Source organism: Falco biarmicus, chromosome 7 (assembly GCF_023638135.1).
Source record: "Falco biarmicus isolate bFalBia1 chromosome 7, bFalBia1.pri, whole genome shotgun sequence".
In the NCBI taxonomy this organism is placed as follows: domain Eukaryota; kingdom Metazoa; phylum Chordata; class Aves; order Falconiformes; family Falconidae; genus Falco; species Falco biarmicus.
In genome coordinates, this window is record NC_079294.1 from 6,335,400 (window position 1) to 6,360,063 (window position 24,664).

Sequence of the window (24,664 nt, forward strand, 5' to 3'; positions counted from 1 at the left end):
CCTCCATAAATATCTTGGCATGTGCAAGTTGCAGCCTGAGATCTTTGAGGGCAGAAGTAAGAGTAGTGTTTTAGATGTACATTGCTAGTAATACTGTATGTTATAGTATAGAGCAATACTGTAATACCACTACAGTATTACTACATATATAGTATACTATATATAATGCTACTACGGCTTGAAAATGGTTTGGGTTACAGACATGGCAGTTAGTTTTTTAAACATTAACAGTTAAAATCAACTACTAATACGCACTACGGGGGTATTTGGTGGTCTGTGGGCTTCATCAGGGTCTGAGGGAAGGATGGAGACGCCTATTAATTTCTATTGAAAGTGGGAACACAAAATGGTCAGTTGCCAATAAATAAATGCAAACAAATTTACAAAAATACGACGCTATTTATGAAAATGCCGGTTGAGTCACACACACACACACACACATGCACAGCAAAATGATTGTGGGGTTTGTGGGTTTTTTTCGCATTATACTTTTTCACCTACACGTTGCTGCGTTTCTCCGAGGCGGCTGTCCCTGAGCCTGGCGACAGCGCTGACTCGGGCGTGTGTAAGCGCAGGCCCCGACCCCACCGGGCCGGGCCAAGGCGGGCGGCGAGGGAGCGGCCGCCGTCCCCTCAGCCCTCCGCCGCGGCTCCCTCAGCGCCGGCCGCCCGCTCCCGCCCAGCCCCGCGGGCCGCCCCCGGCCAATGGGGCGCCGCCGTGGCCCCGCGCCGCCGGGCAGCGCCCAATGGCGGCGGCCCCGCGCTGCCGCTGCCCGGGGGGGGGCGGGCCGCCACCGCCTCCCCTCAGCGCGCTGTCCGCCAGCGCGGCCGGCGGCAGCGTCGCCCCGCGGAGCGGTTCCGCAGGTAGGTTCCGCGGGGGAGGGGGGGTGCGCGGCCCCGCGCTTCCCTTCCTGGCAGCCGGGGAAGGGGGCTGCCGGCCGGGGGGCGACCGGAGCTGAGGAAAGCTGAGGCGAAGGCAGGTGCCGGAGCTGGGGCTGCAGCCTGCCCCCCTCGCGGAGCTCGCTGCGGCGCTGGGGGCTCGCCTCGGCTCTCCGGCGCCTTCCCCTGGCCGGGGCTCCCGGCCGGCCCCTGCTGCACCCCCCGGCCCTCACAGCCTCCCCCGGCGCCCGGCGCGGTGCAGGCTGTTTACGGCAGGCAGCCTAGCAACCCCCGGCCATCTTCCCCCGCGGCAGCGCTCCCCGCCTGGCAGCGGCCGCCGAGGGGTTAACGGGCCGTCACGGCGTGTGCAAGCTGCCGGTGGCCACCTACCCCCCCGCCCTCCCCGCCGGCACTCCGGGCTGGGGTTTTCTTTTCACCAGTCCGCGGAATCGCGCCGGTTGTGAAACGGATTTCTGCGGCTGGGATAGCGCCGGGCGAGGGGGAGCCGCCGCTCCTCTGGCTGGCGGGCGTGTGTCTGCGCTGTGTAAATTGGGGGTTAAAAGGCTCAGCCGGCACGTTTCCGTGCAAAGTGCGTTTTTGTGTTGCTGTACGGCCAGGCAGCCCCTTCCCTGGGAGTTTGCCTGGTTGGTGGGCGAAATACCCTTTCCGTGCTGCAGCTCGGCTTTTCTCTGCTGGTTTTTGTTGTCTCGTTAACTAATTGCCTATGACCAGACTCAGCTTTTCTGGTTTATTTATTTTGTTCTTCGCCCATGGTTTAATCCTTTTTCAGACTTCAGTTTTTCAGAGAGAAACGAGTGGGGGAAAAAAAATAATGCTGGGTGCCTGAGACGCCGGGGCGATGCCTTACAGCTCCCCGCTTCCCCGGCTTGGTCGCGCCTTTCGCTGGGAATTATCCTGGCAACAACTCCACAGTATCGGTGTGAGGGCATTTTTAGTATTGTCAAGGCAAAAACCGGGCAGACGTTGCGTTTCTTGTGAATCGGCTGTGAATCATTCTTGTCTGCCATGGAACGTGCGTTTTGTAAACTTACTAGTTTGGGCAAGTAAATTTCAAGCTACAGGTTGGTTGCAAAATGTTTATGTTTGCTAATTGTGACACATGACTGATTTCTCCTTTATTTATTTATTTTTTTCTCTGCTGACATGATTGAAACATACCTTCTGACGTGCAGACAAGCGAGCTCTGAACTTTGCCTTAATATTTTCCGCATAAACACGTTTACGTTGGTAAGCCAAGTTTGTGTTATCACGAAGCAGCTTGGAGAGTGGTTTTCCCCATCTCCAGTGAGATGCATTACATGGGATTATGCAACACTTATGACCTTCCTAATTATTTAGTTTCCAAATGGCTAGGTTCTCTCTTCTCCAGGAATTTTCAGGTTTGATTGATTATAACATAAAGCTGTATTCACCGTGAATTATGCTTAATCTGTTATGTCATGCTTCTGTCAGGTAAATCTTTGACTTTTTCGGTATAAGAGTAAAGGCTTTTCATGTTACCCCTAAGCAGATCTCAAGTACAAAGCAAGTAGCAGTAACTCCCAAGCAGAGTTTCCTTAGATACAGGAGTACAGCTGGCAACTTTAGTGATTGCTGCTTTTTTATAGTTGTAGCTTTTAAATTATTTTAAAAATATGAATGCCATCAAGAGCATGACCATTAAACTTTCCAGTAGAGAGAAAAGTCAGCTTTTTTCCTGCTCTTGCAATTTGCACTGTATCTCAATTCTGACTAGCTGTACTCTCTCACAATTCATGTCCTTAATTATCATTAAGGACTTAACAGCATACCTTGGTCTTTAACAGCCGATCTCTCTGTTACCAAGTTCCCTGAATCCCTTGCTACATCAGTGGCATAATTGATAACTCAGCTGTGTGGTTGATTTAGATAACAGTCCAAGGGACACAAAGTAACAAAGCAACAGCTACATCTCAATAGTGGCAAACTCCCCATCTCCAGTCCTTGTTTGTGGCTACCTTGCAGCTATCTTGTTAAGAATCAGCAGTTGGTACAGTTCCCTGGTTGAGAAACCCAGACTCTGAGAGGGTTAAAACCATACCATGAGTGGGCTGAATACATCATGTTCATAGAGTCCTTTATTTTCAGCTATCTGAAGTCAGCATCCGCAAATGAAGATGAGAAATGGTATCTGTGTGTGTCACAAATCTCTCAAGATGTTCTGCTCTGCAACGCTTCTGTTGCCAGTGTTGTGAAAATGGTGACTTTTCCAGTCAATGAGGCAGTTGCCAAGGTGGCATCAGCTACAAGATCACAGCTTGTGGATTCTTCTGCTTTGACATTTTGCTCCTGGTAGTACCCTTTCTTCATGCATCTTTTAGCCCGAGCACTGCACTGAGGCTTTGGGCAAAGCACCTGTCATGGTCTTTGCCAATAAACTAGCAGAATAAGTGCATTTTGAGTTGTTGAAAAGCCCTGTTCTTAAAGGCAGACTGAAAGTAAATGTTTTATCCTCAGAAGCTTTGCAACAATGTTAGCTTTCCTTTTGAAAGTTGGAAAGCTAGAAAAAGTAACAATCAGAAAATAAGCTATAGAACTATAATGATTCGTGTGTTGATGGCAATCTTCTAAGGTAATCTTGGCCACCTGAAAGTTGCATGTTTCTAAGCTAATTACTTAAGTTTACTCTGCAGTCAGCTAGGAAAGGAAAGCCTTCAGAAGGCAATTCTTGGGCAATTTGTCTGAATGGGTAGTTGCATTATAAAAAAAAAATCATAAATTATTCAGTGGCAAAATTAGATAATTTTTTTCTTGTCCTCTGATTTCTTAATACGTTTTCTTTGGAGTCCAACCATGCTGGGTGGTTTCTTAAAGGACTGCAAATTCTACTAATGGATGTAATAATTTGACAAGTGGTTAACCTCAAGGAAGCTATGCCTGTCTGTATACATTGAGTATGAGCATGTGGTGTCTTCAGGACTATGGCTGTAACTGTGACCAGATGAATTTGAGTCCTAGGAAACATAACTAGAAGCCTTACAGCTCGGCTGATATGTCTGGAAACATTAGGGGTTAAATCTTTGCCTCTTTTAGATGGTGAAAGTTTTGCGAGGATCTTAAACAGGGCCAGAAATCCATCTGAAGGTGTCTGTATGGATAAGGTTGCTTCCCAGGTAGGGATTATGAATCACATCTTGACTTCTGCCATCAACTTTTACCATCTTCTAAATGTGCAAATAAGGTGAATGGGGTGGGAGGCTCTATTTCTTTCAGACTTCAAGGGTGTAAAATTTTAGAGACTGAGACTGAAAAAACTGAGAAAATGTGGTCCTGTGGAGGTAGCAGGGGACAAGCATCAGGGTTTCAGGATTCCCTTCTTTTCTGAATAACTACGGATGCAAATACATTAGTGCATTGGTTAGAGCAGGAACGCACTTGAAATGAATGTTCTGATCATTTGCACTTACTGCACTTCAGTTTGCATCTCAGAGCACATAAACTAATTTTGTCTGGGATAAAACTGAGTCAGAAGAACTCCAGGAGCTCATTTAATGTACTCCAAGTGCTAATGCAAATTCAGTTTACAGGATGAGATTGGAAATAACTGGAAGTAAAAGCCACAAAAAAGTGCTGTGAAAGCTCTGCCCTTGGTGCCAGGTGTTTCACCCTACAGCTCTGCTCGTATCGGTAAGGTTTTGCACTGCTTGCTAGTGTAAACTTAGGATATAGCATCTTGACAACTTGTTACCAATTTTTTAAATGTAACAATCTTCGGTATATATTTACAGAAAAGATACAAGGGAAAATATAAACATCATAGCGTGATGTTAAAAAAGTTGAGAGAAGGCATCAATGCATGTGTCCCTTGGATAACCACGGGAATAAATAGTGCCTTATTAATAGAAAATACTCATAAAGAAAGTAGGTTACTGAAATATATAGGTTTCTTAAATATCAGTTCTATAGAGATACAGTTCATGAAAGGCAAGCATAACATTAAAGAGCTTTTGTGCTTACCCATCCTGAAAACCCTTCAACAGGTACTTTTCTGACAGTAAATATTTCCTAAAATGAATGAAAATATTTTCTCAGCAATGATACATTAAGGTCTGTCAGTCTACTGCAGTGAAATGCCTAGAAATGTGTGTAAGGCTTTCCTGAAATTTACATTTTTATTTATTGGAAGATGAATGCTATAGGAACATCTTCATTAGTTGTGCCATTTCAGCACTTTGTGATTTCATCTCATATTGCTCAGGGGCATTTGTATGAAAGGAGAAATAAGTCTTCAAGTAACAAACGACTGCTGAAGTGTCTCTTGTTCATTCTTTGCAGAGTAAGGCGTGGTTCCCTGCTTGATATTGACAGGGAACGTGGGATAGACACATTGTGATCCCACTGATGTGTTTTGTTGCATAAAATGCAACAAGATATAAGATACAACAAATTATCTTGAATATTAATTCTTGCAGACATTTCCTGCCGGGAAGACAGAACAAAGTGAAACTCTTCAGAAAGAGTCCTGAAAGAAACAAATAGCAGCCCCAGGAGTACCGAACGAGGGAGCCAAAAAGCAGCATGGGAAAATAACCTGAAAGTGTGTGTGTGTGTCTGTGTAGGTGATTTGGCAATAACAATATATCCCTGCATAGAAGTTCTGTGGGATCAGGAGTGTGCGCTGTAGAGTTTGGGGAGTTAGACTTCCTGGAAGAGGGGAGGATCTAGACTAGCACAGCATATCGGTGAAAGGGGGAGTATAGGTCTAATGTTATTTTTGGCTGTGATTCAGTTGCCTTAATTTTGGTGTGAAAAAAGACATGCAAGCCTATGTTAATTGCTATAGTCTTTCTGGAGGGGGATTCACCTCTTTCGAAAATAGATCAGAAGAAGGATCCTCCGGAGGTGGTGTGTTCCTTCTATTGACTATAAACAGAGCATCAGGTGACTATCTCAGATATCTAACTGGGGTTCCGGTGTTAAATGAGATGTGATTCATCTTGCTTTATTAAGGTAACTGAACTAAATGTCTTGGCACAATTCCTTCGGCTTGCAACAGAGGATGGAACTGACCAGTACACTTCAGGAGCCTACGAAGGTGCTCTAGCAGCACAAAACTATCCTAATATTTGAAGAGCAGGCAGCGTGCTTTGGAGCGGACATTCGAAGTGGAGCTCCTGGTCCAAGGGCAGCAGACCTGCCTGGTGAGCTGGAGAGAAAGGATGTCTTTTGCTGAGCTGTGTTTCTTGTTTCATTGCACTCTTAGGCCAAGTTTTAGTTGGCATTTATAGACATGAATATTTATAGAAACTAATTCTCTCTGTGGGCTCTTGGGTTTGCCAGCTGTGAAATGAAATGAAAGAATTATCTTTAATTTACTTTTGAAAACAGGGGTGGGTATACGATGCAGTAATTTTCTTCTCTTGCTATCTGAACAAGGGGCCTCTTGTGAACAGAAGGTACCATTTTACAGAACTGCATGGTGGTTTTGTGGTTGTGTGGGTGATGGAAACACATGGAAAAAGCACAACCAAGCATTTTTGATGATGAGAAAAGGTATTACTAGTTGCATAACTGAAACTCGAGCTGGTCAAGCTCCACAGCACAAGGACAGTTTATTTTCTAATGAAGTGGTTTCAATGGAACAGCTGTAGGGAAGAATTTGGCCTATGAAGTTTAATGATTAATTGCTGTTTAATTGCTAGCTGCCTCTGAGGACAGACACTTACCACCAAAAATGCTTCTTTCGCTCTGATCCTTGCAGCGCTGTTTCCTGTTCACTGCAGTTCTGATGTTTACCTGGCTAAAAATCATATCCCATGTATAAAAATTATATGTGGTGGAAACATCTGGTGCATGTTCCTAAACATCCTTCCAAAGTATAACGTGCGTGAGTTCAGCATGAGGAGTAAGTTCTTAGCTGATAGGAGTATGGATTTTTGGGGGATATTCACTGCCAGAATATCTAATGTCACTGAAGGGGATAAAACTGAGGTAGAATAAGATGAGGCAGATCTGGGCTTTCCCCTCCTAAGTAACTCATCTCTGACCTCTGCAGTTTAATTGTCGAAGTCTCTCTGAACAGAGGTAGCGGTATCAGTTTACCACACTATATGTGTGCTCAGATTGCAAATCCTCCCTGTATTCAGTCCAGGTTATTGATACGAATATGCTTGGAGCTAAGACTGATTGAGGGTGACCACAGATCTTTAGGAGCTGCAGCTCTGAAACAGCTGCATTAAGCTCTTCAGTGACCCTGAAACAGGCCCTAACTTTCAAGCAATACTCACTTCTTTTCAGGAAGTTTGTCTTAAAACCCCCTGAAATTCTTCTAATTCTGCTAATTTTCAGTAGTTTGTAACAAACACGCTTTTGTTTGTGTCTGTGTGAATTATGCTGGTGTCAGATTTACAACTCTGCCACAGTGAGTCACCACCTGTCCTGGTAACAGAAACAGAAAGTCCCAGTCCCTCTGTGGGTCTGTGCTTTTATGAAAGAGGGAGGTAAATATCCCAAATATTCTAAAGTCAACTTATCTGTATCCCGTTTCCAAAATTTGTCTGCTTTGCCAAAGGTTAGCTGGACTCAGCTTCCCCAGAGCTGGCAAGAGAGCTGCAGTGCTGCGTTAATGTTGCTGTGAACTGGTATTTCCACATATCACAATGCTGCGCAGCTGAGGCGTGTTGTGGGCTGAGGAGCAGCATAACCATGGTCGCTTACAGCTACAGGGGGTTGGCTGGAGAGGTGGGGTGACCTGACCGTGTTACTTGTGTTTCCAGCACGGGCTCAGAAAGCAGCCATGCTGTCAAACATGCAGCCCTGCCTTATGTAAGAGGGCACGGGTAGAGAAGGATATTTGGTTTCCAAACTTTTTAATGAAAAAAGGTCTTGCCAGTATTTATTGGAGTGCCCACCACCTGTCTCTGTCTGCAGTGCTTTATACCGATTTTTCAATGACGTGAGTGAAGTCTTCATAATGTTCTTTCTGCTTTGTTTTCCTGACTAGACTCCAGAGCCTTCAAGGCAACAGTAACCCTGCTTTAAAATTCTGGGGGCTTGGGTGGGAAAGGGAGGGCTGGAGTTGGGGGGGTTTGGGGGGTTTTTAGTCTACTAAAGCACATGGATGACACACAACAGGTGAAGCATAAACCAGACTTGGTGCTTTCCTTTACAGAAAATTAGCTTTGGATTACACAACGTTTGACAGCACTCAGAAATGTAACGTGAACGAAATTCTTGTCTAAAAATCTGGGAGAAAAGATACTGCATTACCCAAGTCCAGCTGAGAGCTGAGTATGTTCATAAGTTCATTTCTCATACCATGTGATTTTTGTCTTACTCTTTTAGTTTCCACATGCATAATTTGGAAGTGTAGGTGAGTAGAGCATACTTCCAGATATATACAGTAGCTGGTCACCTAATGCAGTTAAACTGTACGCGATTTAATGATAGAATAAATGTCTGCTATTTGAAACTGTAGTTAGTTGTCTGAGAAGGAAACAATAGTGAAATGTCTCACTGTAGGTTTTGCCTTGGTTTGTTTGTTTGTTATTTGTTTGGGGTTTTTTTAAGAGTACTGATTTGATGTAGCCAGCTAAATTATTCTATATCCTCAAAAAATGGGATTTTGAAAGATCAAATCACATTCCTTTTTCTGCGTGAAAACTGGAGTTTTTTTCATTCACCTATAAATAGCAGTTTGTTTAGGTTTAGATTCTATGTACCATGTGCAAGTACATACACCTACAGCACTTATGTGCCACTGGCTCAAGCCAGGTATATGAGGAGTTGCCCTCGCAGAAGCTTCCCCAGCAAACAGCTTGGTCTGCGGGGCACCTTCTCCCCAGCGTGTCTGCACAGCCGTCGGTGTACCTGCTGTGCAGTGCTCCTTGCTATTCCAGTTTTGACAGTTTACTTTGACAATATGCCCCAACTGTTGAGTGATTAGCCATTGTCCATGTCTTTTTTTGAATTCTTAATCATTCTATGACCTGCTGGTTGATAGCCTCACGAGTGCATTGGTGCAGTGACTTTAACTGAGCCATTTCAGGCACTGTGAAACCAAGGACTGTGATACACTCTGTGGAGCTGATTCATATGAATTTCAATGTATGATACTGCATATTTGTCAGCACCCTGAATGCTTTGTATCTGGACTTTTGTGTCAGATTAAAAGACTAACATCTCACAGAAGCAGTACAATAATGTTGGTATTAACTATTTCATGCTGTTGAGCATGAGGTGCAACTGGTCTTGCTTCCTGCTGTTGATACTCAGACTTGTCATGGCTCCTCTTGTAGCTTCCACAGCAAAATACCAAGTGTGTAACAAAATACGAGTGATTTGCTGCCTCCATATGCCGCAGGGGTCTGCTTCTCACTGTGTACCCCAGCAGCACTTGCATGATCTCATGTAGATGGATGGCAATGTATCTTGGATTCCTCTTCTGGAACGTACAAGGTTGCCTGCTGTCTGACGGGCACAGCTAGCTGTCAGTGGGGTAGTCCCATAAAGATGAGCAGCTGCTGCTTGCTGAACCAGATGATGCCAAAGCGTTGGTAGTTAGAAAGCAGAGTATTCTGAACTTTGTTTTCAGCAAAGAGCCCTCCCTCTATGCACCAGAGGAAAGCCACCTCTTGTGTTCTGTTCCCTGTGAACTTCCAGAGATGAGCAAGCAACACTCAGGAATGAATATTACCTTTATTGTCATCTTACTAACCCTGCTCTCTAGGTATGGACCTGCTGACAGAAACACTACAAAACAGGTTTGCTTTTTTTCTGGCACGAGATGTGATTTGTTTTTACTAACACCACTTATTAGCCTGTGTTAGTAAAAACAAAGAAACCAAACAAAACTATAAACCCAAACAACAGAAAATGAAGGATTTTCTCATACCTTCTGTTCTACATCATGCTAGTATACCGTGCATTCCTACTCTGTTCTGACAATTAGACAAATACAATTAGACACAAAAGACAACAGTGTTGCAAACAAACTATTTTGTACTGTGTATGAAATTGACTTGTCAAGACCTTTTTTTCTATTTCATATATAGTTTTTGTAGTAGTATGTGTATATATATGTATATACTGTGTCCCTTTAAATTCAATCTTTGCTCAAGCTTTTTTTTTTTTTCTAGAGTTGCTTCTCATCCTTTTGAAACAGGCGTAGTCATGCTGAACTAACAGCACCGTCAAGTCTAATGGGCCTATATTTAGAGTGTCTAAAATAGAGAGTGACAACAAACATGATATTTGTGGGTTGCCCTGAAGGGCTGCAGTGTCCTGGTGTCACACTATGTTGCATAATCTCAATTGACTCTCCCAGACACTGGAAACGAGGAAAGACCAGTTGGATCATCCAAGGAATTTTCTGCCAGGGCAGGCTTGTTCCCTGTGATACCTCTTCCAGAGTACTGTTTTTTTGTCTGGCTTTAAATAATCAAGCAGGACTTCCTTAAACTGGGAGATAGCCTCACACTTTAAGGTTGCCTTTATAAGGGAGATCTTTTTAGATTGTTATATATAATGAAAATCCCTTTTTAAAATCTATTCCTTGGAAAGGTGCTGCTGATACAGCTTAGAAGTTATAAAGATGTTACATAGAAGTACAGTTATATAGAAGCTATTTAGACATATATATATATTGGTTGTTAGTTATATGGAAATACAAAGAAGGCTTGAACAGAAAACTGCTTTCTTGCTCAGTGTTCCTAATCTCCCTTTCCAGCCGACATTCAGCACAGGAAAATTTCTTTTCGCTCTTTCAGGGCTGTATCACTTCCTCAATAGTCCTTGTCTTCCTGATGCTTTCACAGTTGGATTCTGTGGTTTTTTCACTGCTCTGAATCTGTTCTCCCGTTTTGTGCGTACTCACAGCTCAGCTAGATGAATGCCTATCCTCTCTGTAGGCATACAGCCTCCAGTGAAGCATCTCTGTCTACAGAATCCAGTTTCTCCCTTGTCTTGAATGTAACTAGTGTTTGAGGGCTTGACTTCTTTCTTTCTTTGGTGGTGGTTTTTTTTTCTTTCCCCTCCCCCCAGCTTTCTTAGTATAAAATGAGTTTAACTGATGCTGGTTGATGGTAACTAATTATGCCCTCCATTTTCAGTGCAGATTTTTCACCTAACTTCTAGCATGAACTTTGTTGTAATTCAGAAGATAAAGCCCTGATTTCATCTGTGCAGTTGAAACCAGTCCTCAGGCATAGGAAGAATTATGCTGGCTCTCTTTTTACTAATGGAGGCAGGATCTGGTTTCGAGTTGTACGGTGAATATTTGTAAAGCAGTGATTTGTTGCAACACATACAGGCAGTGCTGGAATGTTAGTACCTGGCAGAACAGGATGGCGTTTCAAACAAGCCAGGATGTGTGTTTACTAGAAGAGTGTTTATCATCCGGCATAATATTCCAGTAAACTTACGATCGCTCACTCGCTTCCCTGTTTCTTTTGTCATTAGTTGTGGTTTAGAAGAAGGATAGATATGAACAAGCCTTTGTGATCTGGGTTCACCTCTTGATGGCTGTCTTCAGTGATGCCAGGCTGCAGTGACATAGTTGGTTCAAGGGTGATTAATTGTAGAATGTTATGCTTTTTATGTCAGTGAGATAACAAAAAACACACCTTGATAATCATCACAACAGCAAGTAAAGTACAATAGCTTTGGAGGGTTTGGTAAATGGAATACATGTGATTGGCTTGTCTGTGCACGATTTAGACAAGAACATATGAAAGCATCGATATCAGATGTGCAAACCAGGGTGCTCAGTGGGAGCTTTCTTCTGAAAAACATGTTCCTTGTATGATTCACTTTTTCAGGTTTGAAAGAAGCAGCCAGTTTTTAAACCCAGTTCTTCTCCATACTGTGGATTGGAATGTCACTTACTGTAGCATTGCGTTGTGCAGTAGTTGTGACTATTGCAAATTCACCATCCTGAAGCAAAGAAAAGCTGTGACACACGTAATGGTCAGGTGTGGAATTCTGGGATCAGGATGCTGCTTTGGAGTCCTGCCTCATGGAGGCCTTGAGAAGACAAGGAGTAGTGACGATCGTGCACCCACCCTTTCCTAAGGGGATGCTACCAACTTCCCTCCCCTGTACTGCATTTAGATTTCTTGTTGCCTATTGTTATTACCAACAGGACTTTGCTGAACAAGGAAAAAAATGATCTGTGAAGTGATTCTGAATTAATGGGACTTTCTTTTGGAAGTCAAGCCCTTAAATTAGTGTATTGCTTATTTTTTCTCCTATTTGTGCAATACTGATTAGGAAAAAAAGCCGAGATTTTAGAGATGCAAATGTTCTGCTAAACAATGCATGTTGCCCCCTCAGTGATCTTTTCCCAGTCTAGTTCTAAAGCACTGTTGCTCTATATGGTAAGAGAAGTGTTTGACTGATCTTTGCCTCAGTTTGAGTTGGAAGGCTGGTAGTTTGGGAAATTATCCTTCAAGATTTAATGCATGACTGGAGGCTTCAGTTACACTTTGAATGCATCATGGACCCACAGTGAGCTACATTTGTAGTCCTGAAATGTAGAGCTTCTACTTTCCTGATGTGACTGGAGATGTGAACTATCACTGCCAAACATTTTGTCTGGCATGCTTCCTTGGTTTCTGCCTGTTATACATTACTTCTAATTAAAAAAAAAAAAAAAAAAAAAAAAAAAAAAGATTCCCATTCTTTTCCTGTATTGCTGCTCTTTTATAGTGCCTTTCTACCTTTCTCAAATTTGGGAAGTACAAGGAATAGAGAAAGAGGCTGTACAATTTTCCTCCAGTATCAGGTTTTGAATCCCTCTAAACAGGATCTTGTCTGACCAGCTGTCATTAGGAGGCATCCAGAACCCATGAAGTATTTCCGAGGCATGGCCTTGGCAGAAGGAGAGAGACCATTGCCTTCTGAACTGCCTAAATACCCTGGTACTGCCTGCAGGAGAACATCTTTGGTGTTTTCCCTCTCTCCCTGTGTCTGTCTGGAAAACAGAGGAGCTTCTGTGGCAGGCAAATTGTGGCATAGAGAAAACAGCAGCTGTTGACCTTTCAGATAGTAGCGTTGACACAAATATTCCTGAGGGAGATGCTTATCACTTTCTTACCAACACATCCCCTGCAGGCTCTCTCCTCTTACTCTCAGGAAATGTGAGCTTCTAGCAAAGCTGGGATGTGTACTTGTGGTTGGGTTCTTGTGGCCTAGAGAAAATAAGGGCATTCCAGGTCACGTCAGCTGTAACGCTGCTGCTGCCACTGACCTGCAGTGTGGATTTAAACAGATCATATCTGTTGGAATAATTGGTTATGGCCATTAATTGGTGTGGCTGCACTGGGTCCTGTGCTCAGGGAGACCCTCACCCCTTTTCTGTCGTCCAGCATGCCAGATGGCTCTAGGCACTGTTACTACCACACTCTGCCTCACTCCATCTCTGTCTGAAGTTGCCAGGGGACAGCAGTAATGACCTACCTGGTAATGGCACAAAGTGGGTTTGACCAGGCTTGGAGGACAGAGCACTATCAAAGCTCTCGTTACCATACACTTAGGTGTAACCTGTAATGGGCAAAGCCATCCCTGCTTCCAGAGAGGCTGCAGGAGTTTCACAAAGGATGTCCCTTTGAGCCCTGGTTCTTCCTTACATATTGAGAGCTTTCATGCAAGTGAGCATGACGTGCACCAGGTAGCGACTGAGCTCCTTAAGCTACATCTATAGTCATGGAGTTTACATAAAGGCACATATGAATCAAAGTAGCTACAACCAGTATAAGGTCTAAAACCTGATGTTACCAGAGGTTTTCTTGGGGCAATTTGTAAGCTGGGGGAACTGTACACATGGAAAAAATAGGACTGACAATATTAAGAATGCAATAACTGAATAACCGAATATGACTTCATTCCTGTCATCATCTAGGTCATTCATAAGGTAATCTTAGCTCAGGCATTTAGGCCTGAGCCTAAATTCAGAAATAATAATAAAATCCAAATCCAGTTCCTTTATTTCATTGGGTTTCTCAAATTTTGGGGTTTTTTTCCTGTTGTTTGTCACTGGGGTTTGTTTTTGCTGTGGCACCCTGAAGTACTTGGGACTTTCTATTGATGCTTGAGAACCGATTTCCAGTTTGGAGTTTGTTTATTATTCAGGTCATGATGTGCTGATGGTCAGTGCTTGTTACACGCCAAGTTGAGAGGAAGAGCTGTGAGCTCTCTCTCACTTGGAGATTTGCCCAAGGCAGCAATCATTCCTCAGTTCATGCTACTTTGTTTTGTCTGTACAGGTTTGCCAAACACGTGATCAAGATAAAATTACATATTTTTCCTTGAGACTTTCCTGGTGTTAGTGAAACTTGATTGTTACAACAAAAGCCATGGTCAGAGGCTCATTTTTTACTGTCCCTTTGTCTTAGTTTCTTGTTCTGCTATGTGGAACTTAACAGCTTGTCTAGTTGTTTACTCTTCCATCGTCTCCTACAGTAACCAAATGCAAAGTACAGTAACCAACTAATGTTTAGGTCCCCAGGGTTTTAAGGGCATGTATAAGCAAGAAAACCAGTATCACTGTATGGATTATGGGATTTTTTTCCAGTGTGCTGCTGCCACGTAAGGCAATATACTTAGTCTATAAATTTAGCACAAACTTGCTATTGATGCTGCCTATATTTGCAAAACAAAACCTGAATTTAATCCGCTCAATTTTTATTCTATTTTTTTCTCCTTCTGTTTTTCCGTGCAACTGTAATCTCTGATTCTGGGCAGCAGTCATAAAGCCTACTGCAGCATGCATTATATGTATCTAACTTGAAGCAATTGGAGAAATTGCCCTTAGTGCTTAAAATGGTTAACTGTGCTAAGCTGTTTCTTTTAAACTGAGTTGAAATATACTGAGAAACAATGTTCGAGTTTGCCATCCAAACATGAGTAATTAAATACTTTAAATGGTATGTTTACAAAAACCGTTCCATACAGATACTTCTGAAGTGTCTCACAGCAGTGCTGTGAGCCATTACTACTGCTGGTGTTTGTACTCATCTGGTGTGTAAAAGTCCCACCTAAAGAGAGGGCTAATTGTACAAGGTGCTGAGTGTGAGACTTCTGGCACAAGATAGTTGTGTCACATGTGGCTTGGCAAACTAAAGGGAGAGAGGTGGTGATACATCTTTTCATCTGTTGCTGGAGTAGAGTTGTACAAAGAAGAAATGCCTATGATCTCTGCCCTTTGGAGAACTGTAAATAACTGACACCCCCTTGTCACTCAGATTTACATGTCCCACTGTGAAACTGTAATGTAAAAAAGGGACACCTGAAGCAGAAATTTCAGCTTCTTAAAGAGTTTCATTGCCTCATGGTCAAGTCACTGCACTGGAATTGATGGTGGGGATCGTTGGGGTCAACATGCATGACATCTGCGTTGCCTTGTATTTACTGTGTAATAGTAACAAACAAACTTTTGATTCACAATTTTTTTACCAAAACTCTGATAAATTAGTTCACTTTTGTTTTTAACCAAATCAGCACCAAAAGTTTAATGCACATTAATAATACAAATCCAGAAGTAACAAAATCTAAACAGATCCAAATCCCGTTAATGTAGAAAGGTGTAATGCTGGCCTGGCCTAGGAATATCTTGTTCCAAGAAAGGTGTTTCTGCCTCCTTTTGCTTGGGCTCTACAGCATAAACTTTTGCTTTAACTGTAGCTTACTTGGACTACAGAGGGTCCATTTGTTCCCTTAGTACTTGTAGGCTCTGAAATCTATTTCTTTAGGAATAGCCATGGATGTTTGAGAAGTCTGAAGGACAGGAAGAAAGATTTCAGAATTTACTTGCAGAATATTCAATGCAGTGTTGAAATAGCAGGTGTTGATTGCTTTGCTATGGAGAGGATTCGGGTTTATCCACAGTGTCAAATATGGAGCCTGGAGATGTACAAACGTACGAGTCTGGAGACGTGTACTTTTGTAGTAGTTCTGCAGATTCAGTTGTGTTAACTGAATACATGATGCTGTTGGTATTGTGCTGGGTAAGGCTCCTTGGTTCACAGTGGGGTTGGCTTAGGCTTTTTTCTAAGGAGGATTTTGGAAAGTGAAGAGAGGTGAAAAATAATGTGGGGGTGAAGTTGTATCCTTTCCACATAGTCTGCACAGGAGTTAGCTATACATGATTCATAATTCTGTACAGACATTTAGGTCGGGGGTGGGATTGATGCTTTTTTGTGAGAGCAGACAGAATGCAAAAGTCTGTCCTTTAAATATTTTTTTTTTATCCTAATACATGCATCCTCAGAGTGCCTCTATTCTGAGCATCTCTGATATTATGATCTACTCAGGCTGACTTTCTTTCAGACTGCTTGTCTAAAAGTTGTGATAACCCTGATAAGTCAACACAATCTTTTATTTACCAAACTTGGGAAGTCTGTAGAAAATTCCAGCTGTGGGGAAGTTGTATAGCTGCAGTATGTGCTTTGTGCTGCACTGCACAGTGCTCTGATGCTTGTCTGGGTTCGTGGTTCTCACTGTCCATGTTAAGGTGTTATGTTTTGCTGTCTGGTACTGAGTGGATTTAGAAAAATAAGTTTGTCACAGGGCAGTAGGGTAAAAGAGCAAATTCATCCTGAAATAATAGTGTAATTTTCCCACATATTTGAACAACTCAGGCAGGCCATTTTCTTGCTGCTTTTCATGGGGCTTTTTCCCCTTGACATTTAAAGAAAAGGAGCTCTACTGCAGTCCCTGTGCATTAAGGGCAAAATAAACTGTTTTCTTTTTTCATTTCCTGCCATTTCATGATTCTGTCAGGACTTTTCCAGGAGAAAGGAGACGTCAGTATTCAGTTGTTTGGGAAAAGAAGGCTTGGTTACAGCTATTTAAACATGCCCAAAACAAACAGTTTAATTGGTCACAGAAGAAAGCAAGTTACCGAGGTCATCCTCTTCATCCCTCCTATGGTATCCAAGTGACCCTAAACATCTGATTATTCTTTTTTTCTTAGCTTGCCTCAATGTTTAGCTTTGTAGTTTCTGCTAATAGCACCCAAAATGGGTGCTGTGCGAGGCGGGCAAGGGTGTTTGCCCACACCACGTGAAGGAGTGGGAGTGGAGGAAAAGGGGATGAGGTTCAATGCAGCTGTTCCTCCAGCATTTGGGAATTGGTTGTGTAACAAGGGAAAGAGATGCAAGGTGACTGACTGGCTGTGGGGTGGCCATAGGCTCTGGGAAGTCTACAGACAGGGGCTCAATCTTCTGGCAAATTGCACTTCACCATCAGGATTGTCTTCAGGAATCCTTTTCTGCATTTGCAGAAAACTGTACATTTTCTGCTTGATTCTGCTTGAAAAGATTAATCTTCATACAATGAACATGAACCCGTGAATTCTCTCTGGGTGTCAGGCTGGTTTGTGACTTCACACTTTTGAAATTTTCAGCTTTTTCATGCAGCTTTTATTTGCTGACCTGCCTTCAGCAGACTAACAACTTTGTGACCCTGAAGAGAATAATCATATTGGAAGCCATTTAATGATCTACTTCCTGCAGAAAATTCTTAAAGAGTGAATGCATTTAAATATCAGTCTGCTCTTTGGACCTAAATGTTGTTAATGTAGGGTAAAGAGAAGTCTCAGTGAAGTATTCGTTCTTGTACACCAACATGATTTCACTCCCAAAACCACCTTTAGTTAGGTGAGAGACAGCAGGCCAAGAGATGCCACTTCAAGCTCTTGAAAATAACCAAGTCTGAGTTTTAGTATTTTCTGGTACTTGAATACCATGGCAACAACAGCTTCAATGCTTGAGATAATAGGGGATGGAATTCACAGCTTCCCTAGGAGGAGGCAATAGTCCTCTTGAGAGTTTTTAAGTGGTCTGCAAATCTGAGGCAGTCATGGGTGCTTGTCAGGGGGAATTTCTCTCCCTGCACCTGATCTTCCCAGTTACTGGCCAACAACCAGAGCACTCTGCAGTGCCCCATTCCACCTAGCAGATTCCTAGATCTGTGTGGAGTAAGTCCTATTGGAGTGCATGCTAATTAAAGTTGCTGTGCATGTGAAAATATTTGCTGGGCAACAGCAAAATCATGCTTACCTCCAGACAAGATCTAAGACGCTGGTTTTTAAAATGAAAACGTGAAATTCCAGTCATGCGGGCAGAGTTGTAAGTGCAGCTAGCTGAGAGGGTCATCCCTTCATACCCAGATCATGGTGAGAATCATGGGCAACCCATCCCGGAACCAGCTTCATTAATATTACTGGTAATGAGCCATGCAGCTTATTGCTTGCCCTTGAGAAGGATCAGACTTTTTAAGTAGCAAGGTGGGCAAGGACATGCTGATTGATGTCTTGGAGATGGGATTGAGTTACATCATAACCAAATTTGCTAAAACTGGGAGAATCTCCTCATCACCTCACTTGCTGGGGTTATGAGAAGCATGGCTCCCAGAATAAGGAATAAAACATTGTTTTTAGTGTTCGACTGTTGTAACATGAGGATGTCTGAAGACCCTCAGTACTTTAATCAAAGAGTTGCTCAAGTGTAGCCCTCCTGGATGCAGGTGACATTCCTGTTTCAAAGGTGGCAGTACTTTTGACAGTACTGTGCCTGTGGTATATAAATTGGTTTAGTATTCTGTATTATTAAAATGGTGGCACTCATTTCTCCCATTTAATTTTCTGAAAGACATAGTTTACTCCTTTCTTATCTTAACAGCACTTGAAAAGAAAAGGAAGGGCAAAGGAGGTGTTTTCCCTTAGCGGCTCATCTTCACCGTACCTCTTCCATTCTGCTTTCTCCTTACAATCCCCAAGTGAAGATGAGTAGCCTGCTGCGAATATGACGTCTCTGTCTAGTGTCATTGCCTCCCACCAGTCTGAGTGGGTGTCCTTCGCTGATGAGCTGCTCCTCCCTGTTACCCCCCGAGGTAAGCTATCTGATTTTCTTTGAACCTTGTGAGACCTTGTTTGAATTAGACCATCTGCTGTCATGTATCTAGCTTCACAGAGCTTGTCTTCTAAGTGGAAGCAGTATGTGCACAGGTATAATTATCTCCTGCTGTCCCTATGTAATAGAATTTGGGCCAAAAATGTAAAATATTCTTTTAATGTGAGATTTCCTTAGCATAGGTCTATTACAGGGTTTGGATCTGTCCTTTGAGATTCAAGGCAGTATCCAACCAATCGTAGAGGAAGTCGCACCTATTATAGTTGAGTGTAAAACTATACCCAGTGTTAGTCTAAATACTACCTTAGTTGAAGGAAATTTTTCTACCTACATTTAATGGAAAACTTTAGATATTTCAATAAAAAAAACCCATGAAGTAACGGTGAGTCCTACCTATCTTTCTATTTTGTCTCTATTTTAGGCAGTGCTGAGGAGCCTCTGGAGAAATGTTTTTCTTCCTCAGAAACCTCCTCAGAAGAGAACCACAACGTGGATGGAGAATGTCAAGACCTCTCCCACACAGAGCTAGAAGATGCAGCTGACCAACCCAAGGTGGATGCTGCTTTGCTTGGGAACCATGTGTGTCCCAGCACTGATCTGTCGTCATCCATCAGTGCTTGGGTTCAGTTTGAAGATGCACCATGGACCAGTGTTTCATCGACCAACACACAAGCAGGTGAGGCAAATGCATGAAAATGTCATTCCAGTAACATAACAGAATACAGTGAGAGGCTACAGGATGTTTTCCTTGCTCTTTGATTTCTGAAAAGCTGAACTTTGACTAGTTTGTACTGTATTTTAACACAATTGATGTTATCAGAGTTTCAAAAAGGGCTCATAATTTTGTTCTGGGTTGAACTTCTCTTTTCATGAAGAAAACGAAAGGCTTCTATGATTCATTCCACCTATGCCTTGACCCTGGAGACTGCCAAAATGCATTCATGGGAAAACAGCATAGTTGTGTTTTCAGTAGTGACATTTCTTACATGCAGGTATGAACAGCCATCTGAACAGTCTGAACCATGTTTGTCCCTCTAATCTGGAACGGAAAGAACGGTGATCACTGACCTCCGTGTTCATAGTCTTTATCTGCTCATAGTCCCCATGCGGTTTTTGCCAGAAGCTTAACGAGACTAACAACTAGTGTGCCAGTGCCCATCGGTACTTTCTGCTGTCCTTTCATGCTATGATTTAGCAGCTGGATAATTGCAAAGACAACTGAAATTAAGCCGAATTCCAGGACTGCATGCACTTTTCTTCAAATGTAAAAGTTCTTTCATATAATTTAAACACACATGCAAAGGCTCTGGCTTGCCTCTTCAGCTTATGCTAACAGATAATGAACTACATGAACTTCTAGCTTTTCTGTACAAACAGACTTCTGTCCCTCCTCACATCAGGCTACGAAGTAATTGCTCAAAAAAACATTAGTTTACTTTTTCATGTTTAAATTGAGATTTGCTCTTAATTCCACTTCATTACTAGTTATTAAAGTAGTTTAAAGAGTTGCAGCTTTACTCTGCTCACTGAGTCTATCAGATACTCCCCGTGACATGAACAGTACTTGTGTCAGAAAACTTGGATTGGTGGTTTTGGGTTGCGTTTTGGGTAAAACTGAGGAGTTTTCCATCTGCTCTTTTTATGGGTGCTACAGGCTAGTCTGAGATGGTGGTTAGACCTTTGTGCAGGAGAAGTGGGTGAATCTTCAAGCAGAAAGATGTTTCTCTTAAGATCTGCTTAACACCATCTTATCTTTATTGTTGGCTATTCTTCTAACTTGTAAATGTTACCGATCCTGGTGATGAGGAGAAAAGGAAGAGCACCTGTAACTAAATCTGTAAAACTGAGGTGCTCTACCTCTCTATTACTAAATTTAATCCTTACTTTTATTCATACAGCCACATACTTTTTCAAATGGAGCTGTTGGTTACTCTGACACTGTATGTTCTTCCTGATGTTGTGATGTCCTTGTTGACTGGAAAACTCTGAAGTGCACCTTCTTATTAAATGGGGGGAAAAATATTTTCTCAGCCTAAACAAAGCTAGTCATAACAAAGAGACTTCTGTAAAACTAATTTCACGGTCTATTACTTGATTTCCCATCCTTAAAGGGATGCGGCCCAGTCTTAAGGTATGTGCTTAGCAGAAGCACTGCCTCTTGGTTTCAGTCACAGGGGATGCTAGGTTGTAGGCAGAGGTCTAGGATATCCAAAAGAGGTGATCAGAGGAGTCTTTCCAAAAGCATTGCAGTTTTGAAGAAGACACTAATTTGTGCCAGCATAAAGGCTTGTCCTAAGTGATCCGTGCCACTGTGGGAGTATTTACACACTAACTTCTAACATCTGACTGAGATTCTTGGAGGAGGATGGTTCCCCCGGCAGCCAGATCAGGATGTACTCCATGTAATTCTTGTGTAGGAGGCTGTTACTCTCTAACTACACAGGAACCCTAAGGAGGTGATGGTGATGTTGATACTTTAAAATCCTTGTTTATGAGTTAGTCCCGCTCCTGTTCTGGACCCTGTATTAAAAATGGCCAGATCATTGCAACTGACAGCCTCTAAAGGGGAGGTGGTGGGGCAGAAGAGGTGACAGCTTTTTGTCTCTGGCCCTCTACTCTAAGGGATATTTGACAGCAAAAGGTAGGATAAACTTCAGCCTTCTTGTTCTCAATTAATCCACAGGCCATGTCTTTTTTTCTGTGGGTGGCAGCAAAGCTGGAGACTTTGTGTTATAACCACAACACACTGACACGCGCAGTGGAAAGCCTGTGGTGACAGCAGTTATTCATTTTCAGTAGCAAAGAGCCCACATAAGAACAACAGCAAATAGCCAGATGTGGAGGCGAAGAGTATGAAGGCCAAGTACAGACAGACAGATTGGTGTGTGAGAAGGATGGAGACATTTGAAATCTGTTTCCTGTGCAGGCAGCTGTGAAGAGCAATGTCCTGACGGCTCAGCATCCCCGGCCGTGTTCCTGTTGGGGCTCCCACACTGTTAGGAAATCATCTGTCTCTCTGTCCATGCTGAAGCAGCTGCACTGCTGACTAGATAATTACCCAGGCTGATGGCCAGGCTGCCTGGAAACACATTTTGAAAAGGGCTTGCGAAGTGGCATTTCCAGAGTGCTGTGAGACTGGAGAGGATGGGGCCTAGAAGAGAGATGTGCTGTCTTACTCTGACCTTAAGGCTAAAGTATTTTTGTGCAGGCTCCTCTGAAAGAAAGTCTCTGTCCCAAAGCGCTCACAGTCTAAAAGAACAGTAATTTAAAGACAATTGCCATGTAGTGGTTATCCTATAGGAAGCACGTTCAAAAGAAAACCAAGGCTGGTGCTGGACCCTTGTTGTCCTGGAAAAAATGAAGATGTTACTAAGGGAGCAGAAATTAGGGGGACTGATAGCAAGAAACAGGGCTGAAAACACAGGCAAAGAATTTGGAAGGTGAGAAGAAAGGTCAAAACCTGAGATATATAAATGAAAAGCACCCATTGTAAGCCTCATAGTGGAAATCATTTAGGACATTCTTGTAATTCTCTGCCTGAACTTGAGTAAATGCTAGGCAAAATATTTCTTTCAAAATATTTCTGCTTTTCAGCTATATGCATAGATAACTGACAGCTGTGAAATCATATGGCTTTCTCCCTGGGAAGCAGTAACTCTTGAGCAACACCACAGAAATATTTAGTCACAGAAATGATGCATTGTGGTGCCCTCTTCCTCATTTCATTTTGCTGGGAAAAGAAGAAATTTGATTTTTCTCATAGTTACTATCAGGGCAGTCAAACTCATCAAACTAATACTGCAGAAGTGAAAAATGAGATTTTTAGGGTCCCTCAGAAGTTCCTATCACAAACATTACATAATCTGTAAAATGATCACAGTCAGCTGGTGACACAACATTTGCATTTGTTACACAATGGGTCTCCAGCTCGCAGTCTCATACTTGTATCGGTGTTAGCTGCACTCTTAAATTCAATGAGGTATTCAGCAAAGCACCAAAATTAGAGCAAGGCAAGATCTGTTACATCATCTGTTCCACACGCACCCCCTCCCCAGCTCCCCCCGCTTCTTCCCAAGAGCTTTGTCTGGTTCTAAAAGGCTCAAGTAACTTGGAGTCCTACCATGTTCCTTGGGAGGCTATCCCACAGTAAGGCAAATCTCGGTTTAACCATTTTATGTTGTTCTGTCTGAAAATAGGACGTACATGCAACATGAGATCAGCAGCTGAAAACTAGACTATGATGCTGCCCTAAAATCAGAAAAATGTGAAGTCCTCTGCGATAGGAAATGATCCTAACAAGTTTGATTGTAATACAGTGTAAGGATCAAGGAATGGTCCTCAAAACATCAGAGAGGAATGAGTGCTTGAAGGTAAATCTGCATATTAAAAGCCAATCCATTATATTAGGAACAAACACTCAAGAAAAGTAGAATGCATGTGGAAGGAAACATTTTTCAGCTTGGGAAACAACGAGTTGATTTTCAGGATGCTACAGGATTTGCATGTTAGGGACAGTTCTGGCACTGGTCTTTCAGCATAAACAGATCTCTGAGAAATTCCTGCAGCTGAAAGGCTGTGAGTCTGCATCTATTGGCATAAGATACCAAATTCCAAATTTCTAGGGGAAAAAAACCCTTACATTATTTAGGAATTTGAGCATTTCCAGGAATCTGGAAAGCAGGAGCATCTGAAGGAGGACCTAAACGTTTGTAGATGTTTAGTTTTGCTTGTCTTGCATTTTGAGATTGATACAGTTGTTTGGCTCAGCGCAGGGGAAAATGCTCTTTTACTAGTTCCAAGAGTTAGTGTTGGGGAACCTAGAACAGTTATAGAGCGAAGTCAACTGGTAAGATTTTAAAGAACAAATGTGGCAAAAAACCCTGTCCATGGTTATGGTTTTCCAAAGTGCAAGTCTCTTTCTTTAGAAAAAGAATAAATCTTTTCTTTCAAAGTGGCACCGCTTCCATGGAATAAAATTAATTTGCCCTTATTAAGAAGTATTCTGCAACACTATTCCAGTCGGTCTCCCTCTTAGTCAAAAATTGCTTTTGGAAAGCACAAAACAAGTTGTGACAGTATGTGAGTTTAGAAACACATAACATTTCATAATTAGCTTGTGTTTTTCATATTGCTGTGACTGACTTTAAATGAAAAAAAACCCCAACCACTGCAAATCTAAGATGTTTTTCTAAAATGATTCTACAATTTCTAGAATTCCAGATATAAACCTCACTTCAGAATAACTTGGCTGTTGCTACTGGTTCAGGTATGGAGCTCAGCTTTTAAGCTTGTCCTCTGTGTCCTAATAAAACACTCTGTCAAAGCAATTTCAGGTGAAGTTTTAAGGGTGGCTTTTCAGATGCCTCATGCCATGTTTAACAAAAGGGCTAAGAAAGGGACTGACAGATTGTAATTGTACAGTTGTCATCCTTTCTCTGCAGCCATCGAGCACGACACAGTGCAGAATTACTGGAGGGAGAAATGAGGGGGGTTTGGTCATGTCACTGACACAACTGTCAATGTGTGTGATGAGACAGATCTCCTGACTTTCAGTTCCTTATCCTTAGGGATGACTCGACTCAGAAGCAGCTTAGTACATTGGCTTACAGCTGTACAAATATAAATGTATTAGTGCCAGCTTACCTGAGGGTAACAATGCAGCTGTATAAAACAAATTTGCACTTCTCGACTGGCAAGGCAGAGAGCACTGGATATTCCCTCTGTGCAAACAGCAAGGTTTCCATAATGAGGTGGTGTCCCATCACACGACGTGGTTGGAGTAGAGTGTGCCAAATCCTCCTTTAACATTAATTTGCCATTTTCTTCCAAAGTATCTGTCAACTTAAGAGGGGTTGTTTATGTGTTACGTGCTGAGAAGAGAACCTCTCTGTTAGTAGT

At 42.6% G+C, this 24,664-nt stretch overlaps 1 protein-coding gene across 3 annotated transcripts in view; it reads left to right on the top strand.

The window, feature by feature from the left end:
* Positions 1-708: 708 nt before the first annotated feature.
* STON2 (stonin 2) overlaps positions 709-24,664 on the top strand; it is a 76,337-nt gene continuing 52,381 nt past the window's right edge. Inside the window, exons 1-4 of one of the 3 annotated variants that reach the window (XM_056347271.1) lie at positions 842-863; positions 8,029-8,147; positions 18,536-18,746; positions 19,188-19,442. In XM_056347271.1, coding sequence (XP_056203246.1) covers positions 18,659-18,746; positions 19,188-19,442 — 343 coding nt within the window. In that variant the 5' untranslated portion in view covers positions 842-863; positions 8,029-8,147; positions 18,536-18,658. Of the gene's footprint in view, positions 864-2,105; positions 2,127-8,028; positions 8,148-18,535; positions 18,747-19,187; positions 19,443-24,664 lie in introns of those variants that run through there. The other 2 variants (XM_056347270.1, XM_056347272.1) reach the window with 2 other exon arrangements.